This window comes from Grampus griseus, assembly GCF_964374135.1.
Source record: "Grampus griseus genome assembly, chromosome: 16".
Classification (NCBI taxonomy): Eukaryota; Metazoa; Chordata; class Mammalia; order Artiodactyla; family Delphinidae; genus Grampus; species Grampus griseus.
Window position 1 is genome coordinate 17896163 of NC_139010.1, and position 20094 is coordinate 17916256.

Here is a 20094-nt window from a genome sequence, read left to right on the forward strand (position 1 = left end):
ATTGTCAGTTTTTATAGGCATGGGTAATTTCATAGGCTAATGAGTGGGAAGATTATTCCAACTATTTTGGGGAAGGGGTGGGGATTTCCAGGAGTTGGGCCACACCCCACTTTTGAACATTTTAGGTTAGCCTTAGAACTGTTATGGTGCTCACGGGTGTACTGGAAGTCACTTGTCCATAATCTTGGACCTAGTTGTTTCTAACCAGTTCATGCCATGTCCTCAATGGCTGTCATTCTTTTAAAGGTTGTTCCCTGCCCCCTTCCTGTCTCAATGGGAAGGCAGATTACAGTTCAAACAAAGAAAGAACTCTCTAATGTAAAAAAAATGGATCACAACAGATCACTTTGAGGTCGTAAGTGTTCAATAAGAGACTGGAGAATCTGATGCTGTAGATGCATATAAGATTATGCTACCAAAGAAAGTTTGTGTGCCTGAGGCACAGTGAGGCCAAATAAACATTGCAGTTTGGAGTAGAGAAAGGTTTATTGCAGGGCCAAGCAAGGAGAACAGAGAATGGGTGGGGGACTTCCCTGGTGGTGCAGTGGTTAAGAATCCGCCTGCCAACGCAGGGGACACAGGTTTGAACCCTGGTCCGGGAGCAACTAAGCCCGTGCACCACAACTACTGAGCCTGAGTTCTAGAGCCTGCAAGCCACAACTGCTGAGCCCGTGCACCACAACTCCTGAAGCCCGTGTGCCTAGAGCCCGTGCTCCACAACAAGAGAAGCCACCACAATGAGAAGCCCTTGCACTGCAACAAAGAGTAACCCCTGCTTGCTGCAACTAGAGAAAGCCTGTGCACAGCAACGAAGACCCAATGCAGCCAAAAATAAATAAATGTATTTAAAAAAAAAAAAAGGATAATGAGTGGCTTGTACTCAAAAACCCTAAACTCCCTAGTAGCTTTTGGGGAAAAGTTTTTATAGGCAAAATTTGGGGTGAGGGCTGCAGGGTGTGTGCCTTTCTTCTGATTGGTTGGTGGTGAGGTAACAGGGTGGTGCTCCAGGAATCTTGCTCTCAGCCTGAAGTTGCCATTCTCCACCTGGGTGGGGGCCTTAGCTCTGCAGAAGAGCTCAAAGATATTATATATTCCTTGAGGAGGAAGCAGGACCCTGCCCCAAGGCTGCACTATTGTTTCTTGATGGCCCCTCCCTTGTTTCTGTATTCCCTCTCTTCCCTGATTAGCAACTGTTTGAACCTGCCCTTTGGAACTCAGGGAAGGTCAAGGAGGCTGAATGATGCCTATTTCCTACAAACAAGAAACGGGGGTTGGTGGGGGGGAATTCCCTGGAGGTCCAGTGGTTAGGACTCAGCGCTTCCACTGCCGGGGGCATGGGTTCAATCCCTGGTCGGGGACGTAAGATCCTGCATGCCACATGGCGTGGCAAAAAAAAAAAAAGAGAGAAATGGGGGACACGGAAAGGATTTGTACCTGGGATCCCCACAGGGTCCTGCTTGGTTTCAGTTAGAGCAGCTAATATCTAAGGAATGTCTGAAATCGGACATTGAGGTATACTCTGGAAAAGCACGCTAACCTCTCCAATGTGGCAAGTACCTAAGTGGTGGAACTGTGCAACTCAGACTGAGACTTGAACCCATGCGCTGGGACTTGAACCCACCATATCTTAACTGAGATCACACCTGGTCTCAGGACTTAATGAAGCTCAGGTTCTTTATATCTCAGCACAGAAAGAATTCAGAGGGAGACAAAGTGATAGGTAAGAAGTGGATTTATTTAGAGAGAAACACACTCCACAGACAGAGTGTGGGCTATCTCAGAATATGAGAGTGGCCCCAGGGTATGGGGTTGTCAGTTTTTATAGGGATGGGTAATTTCATAGGCTAATGAGTGGGAGGAGTATTCCAGCTGTTTTGGAGAAGGGGTGAGGATTGCCAGGAATTGGGCCACCGCCCACTTTTTGACCTTATGATTGGCCTTGGAACTGTCATGGCGCCTGTGGCTGTGTCATTTAGCTTGCTGATGTGCTACAATGAGCATATACTGAGGTTCAAGGTCTAGTGGAAGTCGACTAGTCTGCCATCTTGGACCTATTTGGTTCTAATCAGTTTACATTGTGTCCTCGGGCTATGTCATTCTTTTAAAGGTTGTGCCCTGCCCCTTTCCCTCCTGTTTCAGTGGCCCATTGAGGATTGGGTTCTTTTACATGAAATTCACTTTCCAGGTGAGCCACAGAAAGCACTGAAAGCTTTGCAGCTTTTAAATGTTCCCCCAAACCCACTGGCTCCATCTTGCTGAGTTGCAGCAGAGATGTACTGCTGAGCTTTTCTCATCTCTGCTTCAGTAATAGGCATGTCCACCTGTGTCTCCAGCTCGGATGGCCTGGAGATCTCTACAACCCTTTATTGATAGTCTCAGGAAATAAATGGGCTTTTCCTAATAGGCTAAGGAGTCTTCCATGTGTCTGAAAAGATACAAACCTGCAGGTAGAAAAAAACGGCCACTGGCAAGCTTCAGGCATAGCTGCTGTTCCCCGCACTTCAAGAGAAGCAGCTTGGATAGCTCTGAAGTCTTTGTAGGCCTGAAACCTTTTCCTTTGATGATCTGGCCACAAACAGCACAGTCTTCATAGCCTGTGGCTGGTCAGGCCAACAGCATGACAGCAAGTGGCAGAGAATACGGCTGGCAGATGCAATGTCCATGTCACCATTTGGACATGGTTGTGTACATCTATCAGGTCTTGCCTTTTGCTGATCTGGATGAAGTTGCTCTCAAACACATAGTCTCCTTCCTTGTCCAGCTGTCGCTGAAGTTCCCCTTAGAGATATTAAACCTGCCCACTGCACAGCCAGCCACTGTAGGAGTACTGCAGTGACATGGATTCACTGCTTATGGTTATAGTTTATCAAGAAAGCTCTGCCACTGGATTTCATCCCCTTGAAGGGGTCTTAATAGTTTTCTTTGCCATATAATAAATTGTCAAACTTAGTGGCTTAAAGCAACACACATTTATTACCTCACAATTTCCATGGGTTAGGAATTTGGGAATGGCTTTGATGGGTCCTCTGCTCAGGATCTCATAAGGCTGCAATCAAGGTGTAGGCCAAGGCTGGGGTCTCACCTAAAGCTTGGGGGTCCTCACCTAAAGCTTGGGGTCCTCTTCCAAGCTCACAGGGCTTTTTTTTTGTTTTCCCGGCTACGGCTTGCAGGATCTTAGTTCCCCCACCAGAGATGGAACCTGGGCCCTCCGCAGTGAAAGCGTGGAGTTCTAACCACTGCACTGCCAGGGAATTCCCAAGCTCGCAAGGCTTTTGAAAGAATTTATTTCCTTCAAGTTGCACAATTCATGGTGCCTCTATCACAGCTGTTTCCTTTACAGCATAAATCACAATTATTTTTTACCAGTGAATTCCTTGACAGAAAGAACTCACTATAGTGGTTTAGCACATAATTGTTAAATGAATCAAGGATTATATATGGTTATTTGTGACTGGAACCGAACCAGTGATTATATATGGTTATTTTATAATTGTGATTATATATGGTTATTTTCTTCATTAGTTTGTTAGCAACTTGAGGGCGCAGCCCTGAATTATTTGTCTCCCTCCAGCAGGGTCTAGTCCAGCGCATGGTTTAGCATTACTCCAATCTCATTTCTGGGAAAAAAATCAGGTGCAAGAATAAAGGTGGGGACTTGAAAGCAAGTGAGGATGTGGCAAAGCAGAGTGAATCTGGGAAGAGTTACGCTGGAAGGAAATGGGAGAGACCAATAGCAAAAGTCAGCCACTTTTACTTAAATTCCAGCAACAAGGCTGTACCTCCTCACATGACGTATGCGGAAGCTGAAGACATGCTTCTCGCGAGAGGAAAGATGGACCGCGAGAAAGTGTACGTCTGTCCGTGCCCCGCCTTCCCTGAGCCCCACCCACTCCCTGTCCTCCCTCCCACCTTGAACCTGCCGCGTGTGACGTCGTGACGCGTGCGTGGCCGCGGCGCGGGGGGCGGGCCCGCGGCGCCGCGCCGGAGGAGGAAGTGGTGCGGTTGTTGCTCCCTCTGCGCCCGCCGCTGGCTCCCGGGGCGCGGAGTGGGGCCACAGTTGCCGCCGCTGCGTCGAGCTCGCCAGCTGTTACCCTCCATGTGCCCGGGCTCCGTCGCTCCCCTTCCTCAGGCCGCCGCTTACCCCGGGGTCTATGGAAGTAATGGAAGGACCCCTCAACCTGGTGAGTGGCCCACAGAGGGTTGCGTCCGCCCGCGGGCTCCTTTGCCTCAGAAGCCCGGTCTCGGCGTGCAGCTGACCCTCGAGGCCGGGGGGTGGGTTTGGCGCGGGTCGTCCTGAAGGCTGGGGGCGCAGGCAAGGCGCGGCCCTATAGCGGCTCCGGCCAAGCCACCGCAGACGGCCCCTCGGGGATCCCTGGGAAGCTCCCGCCTCCCATTTCCCGCCTACCCCAGGCGCCACCTGCCTCAGGGCTCGAGGCGAGGGGCTCCCACCAGCGGGGGTGCCACCTCTCCAGGCCGGAGGAAATGCCTCTAAGCGCCACGTAACCACCTCTCTGCAGCCTGGAGAGGCACTGAAGCCGGCCTGGGCAGAAATGGTGTGTAATACTGGGTGTAACTTCCAACACAGGGTCTGAAGTCTGAGCCTCCCCACTGTGGAGAAATGAAGCATAACGTGTCTGACCCCCGTTTCCCTTCACTCATTTCTCACCTGTATTCAGATGCATAAACAGAGACTTCCCCTTCTCAAATAAATTAGAGACAGCTGGGAAAAAAAGACGGGGCCATCCCTGTTTTTAGCTCAGTTTCAGCTCATTAGGCATCATGAAAATATGGTAGATGTTTGCCTTTCTCAGAAACAGCGTTGCTCATTATGTTTTTAGGCACCTCAGGTGTAGCGATTAAAACAACAATGAGAAACACGAGTTCCGTTCCACCTGGCCGCGGCATCTTTTGGTTTCCCAGAGAAGGCGTCTGTTTTGGATGCAAAAGTTAGATTACTTAAAGTTGCAGACAGACAAGAGGAACTTTTTGCTGTTCAGCTGCGATGATGGGATTGGAAAAAAAGTTTGTGTGGAAAATTATTAGTTTCTCACGTTAGAACTCTGAGAACCCTTGTGTGGGACTGGATTTAAACCATTCTGTAGAGAAGCAGTAGAGCCTGGTGGTTTAAGAGTATAGATTCGGGACCTAAACTGCTTGGATTTGAATTCTGACTTTGTCACTTAATAACTGTGTGACCTTGGGCAAATTAGTTGACCTCATTCTTCGTGGTTTGTTGTCAGGATTGAGAGTACATAGGTGTAAAGGGCCTAGAACAGTACCTGGTACATAGTGAGGTGTAACTTGGTGAGCTTAAAAAGTTTAAGACTCTAGGACCTAAAGCTGTGGTTCCCAGATGACTGGTGCCAGGTTAACCACTATGACTACCGTGCAGTTTTATTAAGTTATGCCCTGCCCCCATTGTTTACACTTAAAAAGAATTGGACTAGATCTGTGATTTTTTTCTTTTTTTAAAGCCAGGGAAATGTCTTGCAGTCTTCTTGTTTTTAAGGTGACATGTAGTTGGCAATGAAATATAATGGATGGCTCAATACTGAAACTTCACCGGAATATTATTAGAAGTAACCAGCACTTTACAAAGTGCTTCAAAGTTCAAGTGTCCTTGCAAAATGACCATTGGTTCGGTTCCAGTTAACTTCACTTTATTTGGCTGCTTGCTGCAGCATAACCCCAGCCAACTGCCCCACTAGTGTGTGGTAGCTTATGAAAAGACTGGAACTGGGTGACAGTTGTAGGTGGAGCAGCAGAATGACCAGTTTAGGGAAAATTAGTTAAATGGTGGCAATGGTATCTTTTTATAGAGGAGAATTTTCAGTAGTCTTGTTAAGGAGTCTAGCATAATTCCATAATCCAGCCATAAAATTTATGTATCAGAAATTTGGCATCTTGAATTCTTAAACCATTTGAAATTTGAAAGATCTGAGTTCTAGCCTAACTGTTTGATGGAACAGTGGAACAGAGATTAACATTTACTTGAATCGTTTTAACTGTGCTGCTGAGTACCAGTGACAGGCCTTTGAATTTGTCGTCACTCAGTTTTAGAGACTGAGGTTTTTTCCTCCTCTGTTGTACTATATATCGTTGTAGCTTATTTATTTCATACATAGTTTGTACTCCCTTAGTCCCCTACTCCTATCTTGCCCTTCCCCCTTCCCTCTCCCCACAGGTAACCACTAGTTCTCTATATATGTGAGTCTGTTTTTTTGTTATATTCACTGGTTTTATTTTTTTGATTTCACATATAAGTGATGTTGTACACTATTTGTCTTTCTCTGACTTATTTCACTTAGTATTATACCCTCCAGGTCCATCCATGTTGTTGCAAAGGGCAAAATTTCATGCTTCTTTTACGTCTGAGTAGTATTCTGGTGTGTGTGGCTGTGTGTGTGTGCACATGTATCTATATGTACATACACACGCACCACGTCTTTATCCACTCATCTGTTAATGGACACGTAGGTTACTTCTATATCTTGGCAATTGTAGATAATGCTGCTGTGAACATTGGGTTGAATGTATCTTTTCAGATTAGTGTTTTCGTTAGAAGACTGAATTTTTTGAAGACTATCAGATTCTTTTATGTCAGCAGATGTTCAATCCAGGATACAGTTGACTCAACATGAGAAATACTTCTCAATGCTGTGGTTTTGAGTGCTTTTGAACATCCCATTAGCATATACTACCTTTTTCTAATGACATCATACTGTAGTGTATGATTGCATAAGGACTTATTATAGTACCTAGATTTATAATCTTGTGTCCTCAGAGCATCCTTGGAATTAGTAAGAATTGCTTCCCAGTTTTACAGATAAATAAGCCTAGACAAATTTAGTAATTAGATCAGTGACTCAAATACATTATGGACCACACCTTATTTTATTTATTTATTTATTATTATTTTAAAAATTTATTTATTCTTGGCTGCGTTGGGTCTTCGTTGCTCAGTGCAGGCTTTCTCTAGTTGCAGCAGGTGGGGGCTACTCTTCGTTGCGGTGCGTGGGCTTCTCCTTGTGGTGGATTCTCTTGTTGCAGAGCGCGGGCTTCAGTAGTTGGGCTCGTGGGCTCTAGAGCTCAGGCTTAGTAGTCGTGGCGCAAGGGCTTAGTTGCTCCGCGGCATGTGGGATCTTCCCGGACCAGGGCTCGAACCCGGGTCCCCTGCATTGGCAGACGGATTCTTAACCACTGCGCCACCAGGGAAGCCCCACACCTTATTTTAATATCATGACTTCTTTCTAGCAATGCTTCTGTATTAACGTACTATAAATTTCATTTCATTGTGGTCCTTATCTATATTGAATTATACATGCTGTGTCAGTATTTAGTACCTGTGCTCTAAGTTAGGTTTGCAGTAAGGGCTTGTAGGCTTATTGCCTCACAGTGATTTTTAAGATATGGAAGAGACCAGTGTGAAATAGTCATTTTAATATATAGTACAGATATTCTGGTTTTTGAAGTTGGTCAAAAGAAAAATAGGATAAATCATATTTACATTGGTGGGGGGGAATAGCTAGTCTTTGGACTCTGAATAAGTTTTGTTGCATCAGTTTTTTTTTCTTTTTGTCAATTTTTAATATGGAAAAATTCTAACATATAAAATTACTTAGTATATATTTAGGCCTTTCTTTCCATACATTTAATTTTGGCAATGCAAGTGCTAGTAGCAAATGTCAAAACTTGTGTGAGATAATTTCTAGTTCTTTGTTTTGTTTGCAGCCTATCTGGGAAGTGATGTCAGACTTTAATTTACACATGACTGTGTTGCTCATGCTTTGCTTACCTACTCTGCAAACTGAGGACAGGGTCCATGTGACTGTGTGACCACAATTGTATTCTATGTGTTTGGCCCTTTTAAGAGTGCTGAGAATATATATGTTTGTTGAGAAACTGAGCTGCTATTCAGAGTGCTCAACTCTTCTCATCTAAGGAAAGGAATCAGATATAGTCCAAAGAATGGCCTTGTACATATTGGGGGTCTTTGTAACTATTCCATGTTAGTTATATTGGCAATAAAAATAAAATCTTGTTGCCCTGAAAAATGTCAAGGAAAATTTCATCTTGTCACAGGCTAGGCTAGGCTAGCCTTAATGGAAGCACTCTGGGGTAAGGCAGTAGAGCACTAAGACATATCCAATAATTACAGAGTGCTGGAGTTGGCATCAGGCACTGACATATATTATTTGTTTTGTTTTCTTTGTAGCTGTATGAGATATTTCCCCATTTTACAGATGAAAACTTTGAACTGCAGAGTGAGTGGTGATAGTTGGATTTGGAAGCAAGATTCTAAATCAAATATCTAATCTTTCCAATAGATCAGTGTTTGCCCATTTGTTTTGACTGTGATCCACAGTGAGAAATTTTTACATAATGACTAGTACACACATACCTAAGTGTATATTACTGCAGAGCTTGCTACCCTATGGATGTGCCTCCTGGAATTGTGCAAAATGCAGGGACACTCATAAATTTCACCGAAAACAAGACAAAAAAGTAAAAACCTGAAGCATCATATGCTGTGTGTGTGTGTATAGTGTTATATATGATGCACTCTAATATTTACTATTAGAGCTTTTTAAATTCTGGTTGTGACCCATAGATTGATTTCAGGAGTCATTACTGGGTTGCATCTTGTAATTTATCTTCACAGCAGATGGTAGCAGTTGTAAAAAAAAAAAAAAAAAAGCTAAAGTGGACTCTTACGGAAATTGACTTAAAAAAGGTTTTCCTGGATCTCTCTAACACTTGAGCAGTTATCCTAAATACAGTTGCATCATGTTACTTAGTTGATTCAGTACTTACAGTTAGGAGATACTACTTGCCTTTAGGAGACTCACAGTCAGTTGATTCGGAAATGGGGAGTGAGTGACTTTTCTCCTTTGTTCTCCATTGAAGCACTACCACAAGGTTCAAGAGTACATTAGGTTTTCCTCTGCCACCTTATTGTGTTTGGTATGGTGTTCCTTTTCTTTTCATCTTTACATACAGTTTTCCCCAAGGACACAGAAGTAAATAAATAGAAAGTAAAAGAACTTAATACTCTTTTCCTTTGGGAAAGAAGACAGTATTGAACGTGTAGTTTTGAGGCAGTTCAGCATGTAGTTCTTGGTGAGGGAAGTCACTTGGTAATCTAGCTGTACTCAGGATTTTGTTGGTTGCAGGTGATAGAAACCCACTTCAAATTATCTTAAATCAAAAGGGATAATTTATTGGAATCAAAAGAAAGGTGCAGGAAGGGCAGGACTACAATGTAGATGGGTCTAAGAACTTGTGGGACCTGGGACTCAAAGATAATCAGATTTTCCCACTCTGCCTCTTCAAACTTTATTGCTTTACTCCTTCTCTCTCCAGATCTACATTTTCCACCTGGCAAACTCCTGAGTATCACATTAGTTATAGCCACTTAAAGCTTTCTTGACGTAACCTCTGGTCCTGAGTTTGAAAATCTGTTGGAACGGTTCTTTTGGTGTTTAGGGGACGAGGTAATATAAAAATATTGGCAGCTTCCAGGAGAATCTTATTGATTGCCTAGGAAGAAGAGCATTTCACAGGGAGGGGTGGGGCATGTGGAAAGTGTTGACTGTTTCTGGAGAGAATTCAGCAAGGGAGGAATTTGTACAGGGCACATGGAGTAAGACATTACTAAATCTGAAGCTTTTGTACTTTTTATAAAGGTTTTAGAACATTTTGTAGTATTGTGCTTTCATTTTTACTCAGGGAGTAGGAAACTGCTGGTTAAAATGTCCTCAAGATTGGATGGATGAAATAGTGAATGAAGTAAATGTACCAGTAACTAGTTTTCTGTGGCTCTGTATAGATGTATATACATATGTATAGTTGTTTATCTGAGATTTTGATGCAGAGATTTATTCTGATATTTACTGTGAAATACAGTAATGTTCTCTTGGCATTTAAGAATCTTTGGGGGCTTCCCTGGTGGCACAGTGGTTGGGAGTCCGCCTGCCAATGCAGGGGATGCGGGTTCGTGCCCCGGTCCGGGAAGATCCCACATGCCGCGGGCCGGCTGGGCCCGTGAGCCATGGCCGCTGGGCCTGCGCGTCCGGAGCCTGTGCTCCGCAGCGGGAGAAAAAAAAAAAGAATCTTTGGTTTTGTTACCAACCCTGAGCATAACCTCTCCCATCCTTCTGTCCAGCTAACTGTTCATTGATCCACCCAACATTGTGAGCAGTTGCAGTCTATCAGGTACTGTTCTGGACGTCAAGGATTTGACAGTGAATAGGACAAAGTCCCTATTCTTACAGAAGTTTTATCCCATTCTCTAGTTTTCTTTTCATCTATTGTGTTCTCTTTCTCTCTTTACCATCTTAAGCATAGTTATTTTGAGTTCCTTGCTATTCTAATACATGGATAATCTCTGGGTCTGTTTCTGTTGTCTTTTTCTCTTTGTTATCAGTGACATTTTCCTGCTTGACATGGCTAGTAACTTTATTGTGTATTACACATTGTGGATGATGTGTTGTAGAGATTCTGAATTTGTTATCTTCCTCCAAAAATGTTAAGTTTTGGCTGGCAATTAAAATACTAGCAGATCACCTTGATCCAGTCTAGGCTTGATTTTAGGCTTTATCAGGGTGGGTCTATTTCAGCTTTACCCGTATTGCCTAGAATGTAGTCCTTACTCCTAGGGCTAGACTTTGAGGTCTCAACTCAAAGCCCCAAGTATTCACCAAAGTTATCCTCTGTCTAGGCCCAAACTGCAACCTATCTCCCCAACACTGTGTGGCTTCTGAATTCTTTGCTAAGAGGTTCTGCTAGGCTTCCTGGAATTGCGCCCTGTTCATGTGCAGCTTATATGTTAGGTGAGGACCTGAAAGGATTTTTGATGCATATTTTTAGAGTGTCTTCACTGCACTTCCCTCCAACCCTGGGCTCCTTAAAATCTAGCCTTTTTGGTTCCAGTCTCCATCTCCTTTGCCCAGTGAGGTACTGCCTTCTGCTTGGGCTTTATTTCCTTGCACTCCATTTTTGAAAATGCACTCAGAAAGAAAGCCAGGGTGAATGCAGGTTTCACCTTGTGCATTTCCCTTTTCTTAAAACGTAGCCTTCTGTTACTTTTTGTTCTGTGTCTGTAAACTGTTGTTTTTATATATTTCGCCCAGCTTTGTAGTTGTTTACAGTTGGAGGGTAAACCAGTGCCAGCTACTCCATCCTACCTGGATCAGAGGTACAAATTTCCATGAGAATTTCCAAAGAATTCTCAAAACACAATTAAGGCAGTTTATTGTAAACCCTAAATGCCAGAAAGTGCTTTAATATGAGATTGTGGTATCACAAAATACTGCCAATATTCAGTGATAGGTTATCACAGCTCTGTATGGATTGACCACTTACTTACTGCTTTCCGTATTTAAACATCTATTTCCAAGTAAAGTTTGAGGCAGCTTACAATAAAAGACAGATGGCATACTATTAAAATATTAGTTACCTATTGAGGTAAATTATTCCAAAATTTAGCAGCTTAAAACAGCACACGTTTGTTTTCTCACAGTTTCTGTGTGTTAGGATAAAGGCATGACTTAGCTGGGTTCTTTGCTTCAGGGTCTTTCACAAGGCTACAGTCAAGTTGAGGGTCAGCTGGGGGTGTGGTTCCATTTGAAGGCTCTACTGGGGCAGGAGCTGCTTCCAAGCTCACTCACAGGGGTGATGGCAAGGTTTCGTTCCTTGAGCGGTTTTGGATTGAGCACTTCAGATCCTTGCTGGCTGTTGGCAGGCCACCTCATTCCCTTCCGTGTGAGTCTTTCCTTGGGGCAGCTGACAGCATGACTCTTGGCTTCATTAAAGTAAGCAAGGGAGAGAGAATGTACCAAGGTGGAAGTGACAATCTTTTGTAACCTCATCACGGAAGTGACACCCCATCACCTTGGCGGTATTCTGTTTCTTAGATGCATGTCACTAGTTCCAACCCACATTTGAGGAGGGGAGATTACATAAGGTTGTGAATACCAGGAGGCAGGGGTCATTGGGAGCCATATCAGAAGCTGCTACCACAATTGCTGATAGAAAAACAAAGAAAATAAGAACTGAAGCAACAAAGGATATTGAGACAGTATAATCCTTTGGGGCTACATCAAACTAAAAAGCTTATGCCCAACAGAGGAAATCATCAACAAAATGAAAAGGCAGCCTACCAGATAGGAGAAAATATTTGCAAAGCATGTAGCTGATAAGAGACTAGTATCCAAAACAACAGAAAGAACTCACACAACTAAATAGCAAAAAAAAAAAGCAAAAAATCTGATTAAACATCAGGCAGAGGATCTGAATAGACATTTTTCCAAAGAAGGCATGCAAATGGCCAACAGGTACTTGAAAAGATGCTCAACATCACTAATCAGGGAAATGCAAATAAATCAAAACCACAATGAGGTATCACCTCTCAGCTGTTAGAATGGCTGTTATCAAAAAGATAGGAAATAACAAGTAACAAGTGTTGGCGAGGATGTGGAGAAAAGGGAACCCATGTGCGCTGTTGGTGGGAATGTATATTGGTGCAAGCACTGTGGAAAACAGTATAGAGGGCCCTTGAAAAATTAAAAATAGAAATATCAGGACTTCCCTGGTGGTCCAGGGGTTAAGACTCTGCTTCCACTGCAGGGGGCGCAGGTTCAATCCCTGGTCTGGGAAGTTCTGCATGCCACACGGTGCAGCCCAAAAAAAAAAAAAACTACTGTACTATCCTGCAGTTCCACTTCTGGGTATATCTCTGAAGAAAATGAAAACACAAAAAAGTCTATTCAGATCCTCTGCCTGTTGTTTAATCAGGTTTTTTGCTTTTTTTTTTTTTGCTATTGTGTGAGTTCTTTCTGTTGTTTTGGATACTAACCCCTTATCAGGTATATGATTTGCAAATATTTTCTCCTATATGGTAGGTTGCCTTTTCATTTTGTTGATGATATCCTTTTCTTGGCATAAGCGTTACAGTTTGATGTAATCCCACTTGTTTATTTTTGCTTTTGTTGCTTTTGCTTTTGGTGTCAATTAAAAAATTATCACCAAGACTTATATCATAGAACTTTCTGCCTGTATTTTCTTTGAAACGTTTTATGGTTTCAGGTCTTATGTTCCTTAATTCATTTTGGAATTAAGATAGTAGTTGTGTAAGATAGTAGTCCAATTTCATTCTTTTGCATGTGGCTGTCCAGTTTTCCCAACATCATTTATTGAAGAGACTGTCCTTTGCTGGTTGTATATTCTTGGCTTGTTTGGCATTTGTTAATTAAACATTTATGCATGGGTTTATTTCTGGGCTCTATGTTCTGTTCCATTGATCTTTGAGCTTTTAATGCTATCATACGGTTTTGATTACTATAGCTTTGTAAGATAGTTTGAAGAGAAAGAGCATGATGCCTCTAGCTTTGTTCTTTCTGAAGATTGCTTTGGCTATTTGGGAGCTTTGTGTTTCTATGTAACTTTTAGGATTGTTCATTCTGTGAAAAGTGCCATTGGAATTTTGATAGAGATTGCATTGAATCTGTATTATTGCTTTAGTTAGTATGGACATTTTAACTATTACTTCTTTGAATCCATTTCATCAATGACTTAATAGTGTTTGTGTACAGGTCTTTAACCTCTTTGGTTAAATTTACTCCTAAGTATTCCTTTTGATGCAGTTATAAATGGGATTGTTTGCTTAACTTCTCTCTGAAAATTTATTAGGGTATAGAAATGCAACAGATTGCTGTATATTGATTTTGTATCTTGCAGCTTTATACTAGATTCATTTATTCTAAGGTTTTTGGTGGAGTCTTTAGGGCTTTCTGTATATAATATCTTGTTATCTGCAAACAGTGAACAGTTTTACTTCTTTCTTCTTTATTTGGATGCCTTTTATTTCTTCTCACCTAATTGCTGTGGCTAGGAAGCACTTCCAATACTATGCTGACTACAAGCAGTGAGAGTGGGCATCCTTGTCTTGTTCCAGATCTTAGAACAAAAGCTTTGAGCTTTTCACTGTTGAGTATTATGTTAGCCATGGGCCTGTCATATGTGGTTTTTATAATGTTGAGTTGTGTTCCCTCTATACCCATTTTGTTGAGAGTTTTCATCATGAGTGGTTGTTGAATTTTGTCAAACGCTTTTTCTCCTGTTGAAATGCTCATATGATTTTTTTAAAATTTACATTATTTAATATTTACTGAGCCAAATTTCCTCAATGTTCAAGTACCTGGTGATTTTTAACAACTTGGTTGTTGAATTAACTCTTTCAAGAAATGAACCTAAGCTAAGCAATTCATGAATAAGCCATGTTTCAAACTTGGTACCTTGGTTCTGATATGTATATTTTCTGTGTCTACAGATACTGGTTTGATTATTTCCTGTTTCTTGTTGATGGAGGAGAATCAACTTTCCAAAATTATGCATGATTCTTTTAGAACTTCTTGCTCTCTTATGAGTTTAAAGTAAATCCATTTTCTTTATCTTCTGATTAGTAATCTGTTGGTTGAAAAATATAAAATATTGGTATGGTCTACAAATGTTCTGATACAACTGAATCACCCTATGAGTGACAAAATAAATAAAGTTCAGAAAAATTTACACTATGTTATTCACTGGAATGGAGAAATCATGTTGCAAAAGTGTGTGAGTGAATGAGTGTGTGTGTGCATGCATGTTTTACAGAAGTACCAAACATTACAGAAGTAATTTCCCCACCTTAACTATTCAAGATAATTGCTCATATCTTAGGATTCCCATGATGAGAAATGAATCAATCTATTTCCTAGATTAAGATCATTACATGTGTTTTTTCACAGACACACACACACACACTGTATTTTATTTTTACAAGAGATAAATAAACTGACACCAAGCATTGTAAATGGATGACCACAACAAAAGCAACAGTGACTGCATTTACCAAACACGAAACACACTCATACTATGTCATAATATTGACATTCAGTCCAGTAATCCTGCACTGTAACAGCTCCTTTACTTTGCAGTGAAAATTGATTTATATATTTTTTGCCTCTGAGTCCTTGTGGGATTTTTTTTTCATTCAAACAAAGTCACAAAAATTATAATCATCCTCACCAGTTCACTCAGTCCCATGTAATTAATTTTTTTTATCTTGATCTTTTGTTAGCACTTTTATGAATTCATCAGTTTTCCATTAGAGTTCTGAAAATGATTATTCATTCAGTTCAACAGTATAGTCAGTTACCAGAAACCTGTACTTGTCAGAGTTTTTTCCATGAATTCCTTGAAGATGAAACCCTTTTATAGGAACATTTTTTGCAAAAGCATCAGAGTACACCCAGAACTGTCTGTAAATGACAAAAGACTTAAAAATGACCACGGTTAAAGATTTTGATGAAAGTTCATAATAATGCAATTGACAAGGAAATTTAGAGATATACATTTTAAAGTAATAACTAGAATTATGACTTATAACATTATACCAGAACATATAAGATTTTTAGAAATTTCATGTAATGTCTGAACATTTATATTAACATATTTCCATACAAATAACCCAAAGAAAGTTTTGTATTAGTTGTGTTTTTTGTTTGTTTTTTTATACTGCAGTTTCTTATTAGTCATCAATTTTATACACATCAGTGTATACATGTCAGTCCCAATCGCCCAATTCAGCACACCACCATCCCCACCCCACTGGGGTTTTCCCCCTTGGTGTCCATACGTTCTCTAAATCTGTGTCTCAACTTCTGCCCTGCAAACTGGTTCATCTGTACCATTTTTCTGGGTTCCACATATATGCGTTAGTATACTTGTTTTTGATATTTGTTTTTCTCTTTCTGACTTAACTTTACACTGTATGACAGTCTCTAGATCCATCCACGTCTCAACAAATGACTCAATTTCGTTCCTTTTTATGGCTGAGTAATATTCCATTGTATATATGTACCACAACTTCTTTATCCATTTGTCTGTCGATGCGCATTTAGGTTGATCCCGTGACCTGACTATTGTAAATAGTGCTGCAGTAAACATTGGGGTGCATGTGTCTTTTTGAATTATGGTTTTCTCTGGGTATATGCCCAGTAGTCAGATTGCTGGATCATATAGTAATTCTATTTTTAGTTTTTTAAGGAACCTCCATACTGTTCTCCATAGTGGCTATATCAGTTTACATTGCCACCAACAGTGCAAGAGGGTTCCCTTCTCTCCACACCTTCTCCAGCATTTGTTGTTTGTAGATTTTCTGATGATGCCCATTCTAACTGGTGTAAGGTGATAACTCATTGTAGTTTTCATTTGCATTTCTCTAATGATGAGTGAAGTTGAGCAGCTTTTCATGTGCTTCTTGGCCATCTCTATCTTTTCTTTGGAGAAATGTCTATTTAGGTCTTCTGTCCATTTTTGGATTGGGTTGTTTGTTTCTTTAATATTGAGCTGCATGAGCTGTTTATATATTTTGGAGATTAATCCTTTGTTGATTCGTTTGCAAATATTTTCTCCCATTCTGAGGATTGTTTTTTCGTCTTGTTTATGGTTTCCTTTGCTGTGCAAAAGCTTTCAAGTTTCATTAGGTCCCATTTGTTTATTTTTATTTTTATTTCTATTACTCTAGGAGGTGGATCAAAAAAGATCTTGCTGTGATCTATGTCAGAGAGTGTTCTTCCTATGTTTTCCTCTAAGAGTTTTATAGTGTCTGGTCTTACACTTAGGTCTCTAAACCATTTTGAGTTTCTTTTTGTGTATGGTGTCAGGGAGTGTTCTAATTTCATTTTTTTACATGTAGCTGTCCAGTTTTCCCAGCACCACTTATTGAAGAGACTGTCTTTTCTCCATTGTATATCTTTGCCTCCTTTGTCATAGATTAGTTGACCATAGGTGCATGGGTTTATCTCTGGGCTTTCTATCTTGTTCCATTGATCTGTGTTTCTGTTTTTGTGCCAGTACCATATTGTCTTCATTACTGTAGCTTTGTAGTGTAGTCTGAAGACAGGGAGTCTGATTCCTCCAGCTCTGTTTTTTTCCCTCAAGATTGCTTTGACTATTTGGGGTCTTTTGTGTCTCCATACTTGAAGATTTTTTTGTTCTGGTTCCGTAAAAAATGCCATTGGTAATTTGATAGGGATTGCATTGAATCTGTAGATTGCTTTGGGTAGTATAGTCATTTTCACAATATTGATTCTTCCGATCCAGGAACATGGTATATTTCTTCATCTGCTGGTATCATCTTTAATTTCTTTCATCAGTGTCTTACAGTTTTCTGCATACAGGTCTTTTGTCTCCTTAGGTCAGTTTATTTCTAGGTATTTTATTCTTTTTGTTGCAGTGGTAAATGGGAGTGTTTCCTTAATTTCTCTTTCAGATTTTTCATCATTAGTGTATAGGAATGCAAGAGATTTTTGTGCATTAATTTTGTATCCTGCAACTTTACCAATTTCATTGTTTAGCTCTAGTAGTTTTCTGGTGGCATTTTTAGGATTCTCTATGTATAGTATCATGTCATCTGCAAACAGTCACAGTTTTACTTCTTTTCCAATTTGTATTCCTTTTGTTTCTTTTTCTTCTCTGATTGCCATGGCTAGGACTTCCAAAACTATGTTGAATAATAATTGTGAGAGTGGACATCCTTGTCTCATTCCTGATCTTAGAGGAAATGCTTCCATTTTTTCACCACTGAGAATGATGTTTGCTGTGGGTTTGTTGTACATGGCCTTTATTATGTTGAGGTAGGTTCTCTCTGTGCCCACTTTCTGGAGAGTTTTTATCATAAATGGGTGTTGAATTTTGTCAAAAGCTTTTTCTGCATTGATTGAGATGATCATATGGTTTTTCTTCTTCAATTTGTTAATATGGTGTGTCACATTGATTTGCATATATTGAAGAATTCTTGCATCCCTGGGATAAATCCCACTTGATCGTGGTGTATGATCCTTTTAATGTGCTGTTGGATTCTGTTTGCTAGTATTTTGTTGAGGATTTTTGCATCTATATTCATCAGTGATATTGGTCTGTAATTTTCTTTTGTTGTAGTATCTTTGTCTGGTTTTGGTATCAGGGTGATGGTGGCCTCATAGAATGAGTTTGGGAATGTTCCTTCCTCTGCAGTTTTTTGGAAGAGTTTGAGAAGGATGGGTGTTAGCTCTTCTGTAAATGTTTGATATAATTCACCTGTGAAGCTATGTGGTGCTGGACTTTTGTTAGTTGGAAGATTTTTATTTTTTAATTGATTTTGTTTTTGTCTGTGTTGGGTCTTCTTTGCTCCGCACGGCTCTCTGTAGTTGTGGCGAGCGGGGGCTACTCTTGGTTATGGTGCGCAGGCTTCTCATTGCGGTGGCTTCTCTCGTTGCGGAGCACGGACTCTAGGCACGTGGGCTTCAGTTGTTGTGGCATGCAGGCTCAGTAGTTGTGGCTTGCAGGCTCTAGAGTGCAGACTCAGTAGTTGTGGTGCACGGGCTTAGTTGCTCCATGGCATGTGGGATCTTCCCGGACCGGGGCTTGAACCCGTGTCCCCTGCATTGGCAGGCGGATTCTTAACCACTGCGCCACCAGGGAAGCGCTGTTGGAAGATTTTTAATCCCAGTTTCAATTTCATTACTTGTGATTGGTCTGTTCATATTTCGTGTTTCTTCCTGGTTCAGTCTTGGAAGGTTATACCTTTCTAAGAATTTGTCCATTTCTTCTAGGTTGTCCATTTTATGGCATACAGTTGCTTGTAGTAGTCTCTTAGGATGCTTTGTATTTCTGCGGTGTCTGTTGTAACTTCTTTTTCATTTCTAATTTTATTGATTTGAGTCCTCTCCCTCTTTTTCTTGATGAGTCTGACTAATGGTTTATCAGTTTTGTCTTCTCAGAGAACCAGCTTTTAGTTTTATTGGTCTTTGCTATTGTTTTCTTTGTTTCTATTTCATTTATTTCTGCTCTGATCTTTATGATGTCTTTCCTTCTGCTAACTTCGGGTTTTGTTTGTTCTTCTTTCTCTCGTTCCTTTAGGTGTAAGGTTAGATTGTTTCCTTGAGATATTTCTTGTTTCTTTAGGTAGGCTTGTATAGCTATAAAACTTCCCTGTTAGAATTGCTTTTGCTGCATCCAGTAGGTTTTGGATTGTCGTGTTTTCATTGTCATTTGTCTCTAGATATTTTTTGATTTCCTCTTTGATTTCTTCAGTGATCTCTTGGTTATTTCGTAACGTATTGTTTAGCCTCCATGTGTTTGTGTTTTTTACGTTTTTTTCCCTGTAATTCATTTCTAATCTCATAGCGCTGTGGTCGGAAAAGACGCCTGATATGATTTCAGTTTTCTTAAATTTACTGAGGCTTGATTTGTGACCCAAGATGTGATCTATCCTGGAGAATGTTTCGTGCGCACTTGAGAAGAAAGTGTAATCTGCTGTTTTTGGTTGGAATGTCCTATAAATATCAGTTAGGTCTATCTGGTCTATTGTGTCATTAAAGCTTCTGTTTATTTATTTATTTTTATTTTGGATGATCTTTCCATTGGTGTAAATGAGGTGTTAAAAGACCCCCACTATTATTGTGTGACTGTCGATTTCCTCTCTTGCAGCTGTTAGCAGTTGCCTTATGTATTGAGGTGCTCCTATGTTGGGTGCATATATGTTTATAATTGTCATATCTTCTTCTTGGATTGATCCCTTGATCATTATGTAGTGTCCTTCCTTGTCTCTTGTAACATTCTTTATTTTAAAGTCTATTTTATCTGATATGAGTATTACTACTCCAGCTTTCTTTAGATTTCCATTTGCATGGAATATCTTTTTCCATCCCTTCACTTTCAGTCGGTATGTGTCCCTAGGTCTGAAGTGGATCTCTTGTAGACAGCGTATATATGGGTCTTGTTTTTGTATCCATTCAGTGAGCCTGTGTCTTTTGGCTGGAGCATTTAATCCATTCAGGTTTAAGGTAATATCGATATGTGTCTTCCTATGACCATTTTCTTAATTGTTATGGGTTTGTTTTTGTAGGTCCTTTTCTTCTCTTGTGTTTCCCACTTAGAGAAGTTCCTTTAGCATTTGTTGTAGAGCTGGTTTGGTGCTGCTGAATCCCCTTAGCTTTTGCTTGTCTGTAAAGCTTTTGATTTCTCTATCGAATCTGAATGAGATTCTTGCTGGGTAGAAGTAATCTTGGT

The 20094-nt window shown here is 40.7% G+C and overlaps 1 protein-coding gene across 2 annotated transcripts in view; it reads left to right on the forward strand.

The window, feature by feature from the left end:
- The first annotated feature begins 3985 nt into the window (after nt 1-3985).
- Nucleotides 3986-20094, forward strand: part of NRBF2 (nuclear receptor binding factor 2) — a 32640-nt gene continuing 16531 nt past the window's right edge. The window contains exon 1 of one of the 2 annotated variants that reach the window (XM_082674038.1): nt 3986-4181. In XM_082674038.1, coding sequence (XP_082530164.1) covers nt 4097-4181 — 85 coding nt within the window. In that variant the 5' untranslated portion in view covers nt 3986-4096. The remainder of the gene's footprint in view (nt 4182-20094) is intronic. The other variant, XM_082674037.1, reaches the window with a different exon arrangement.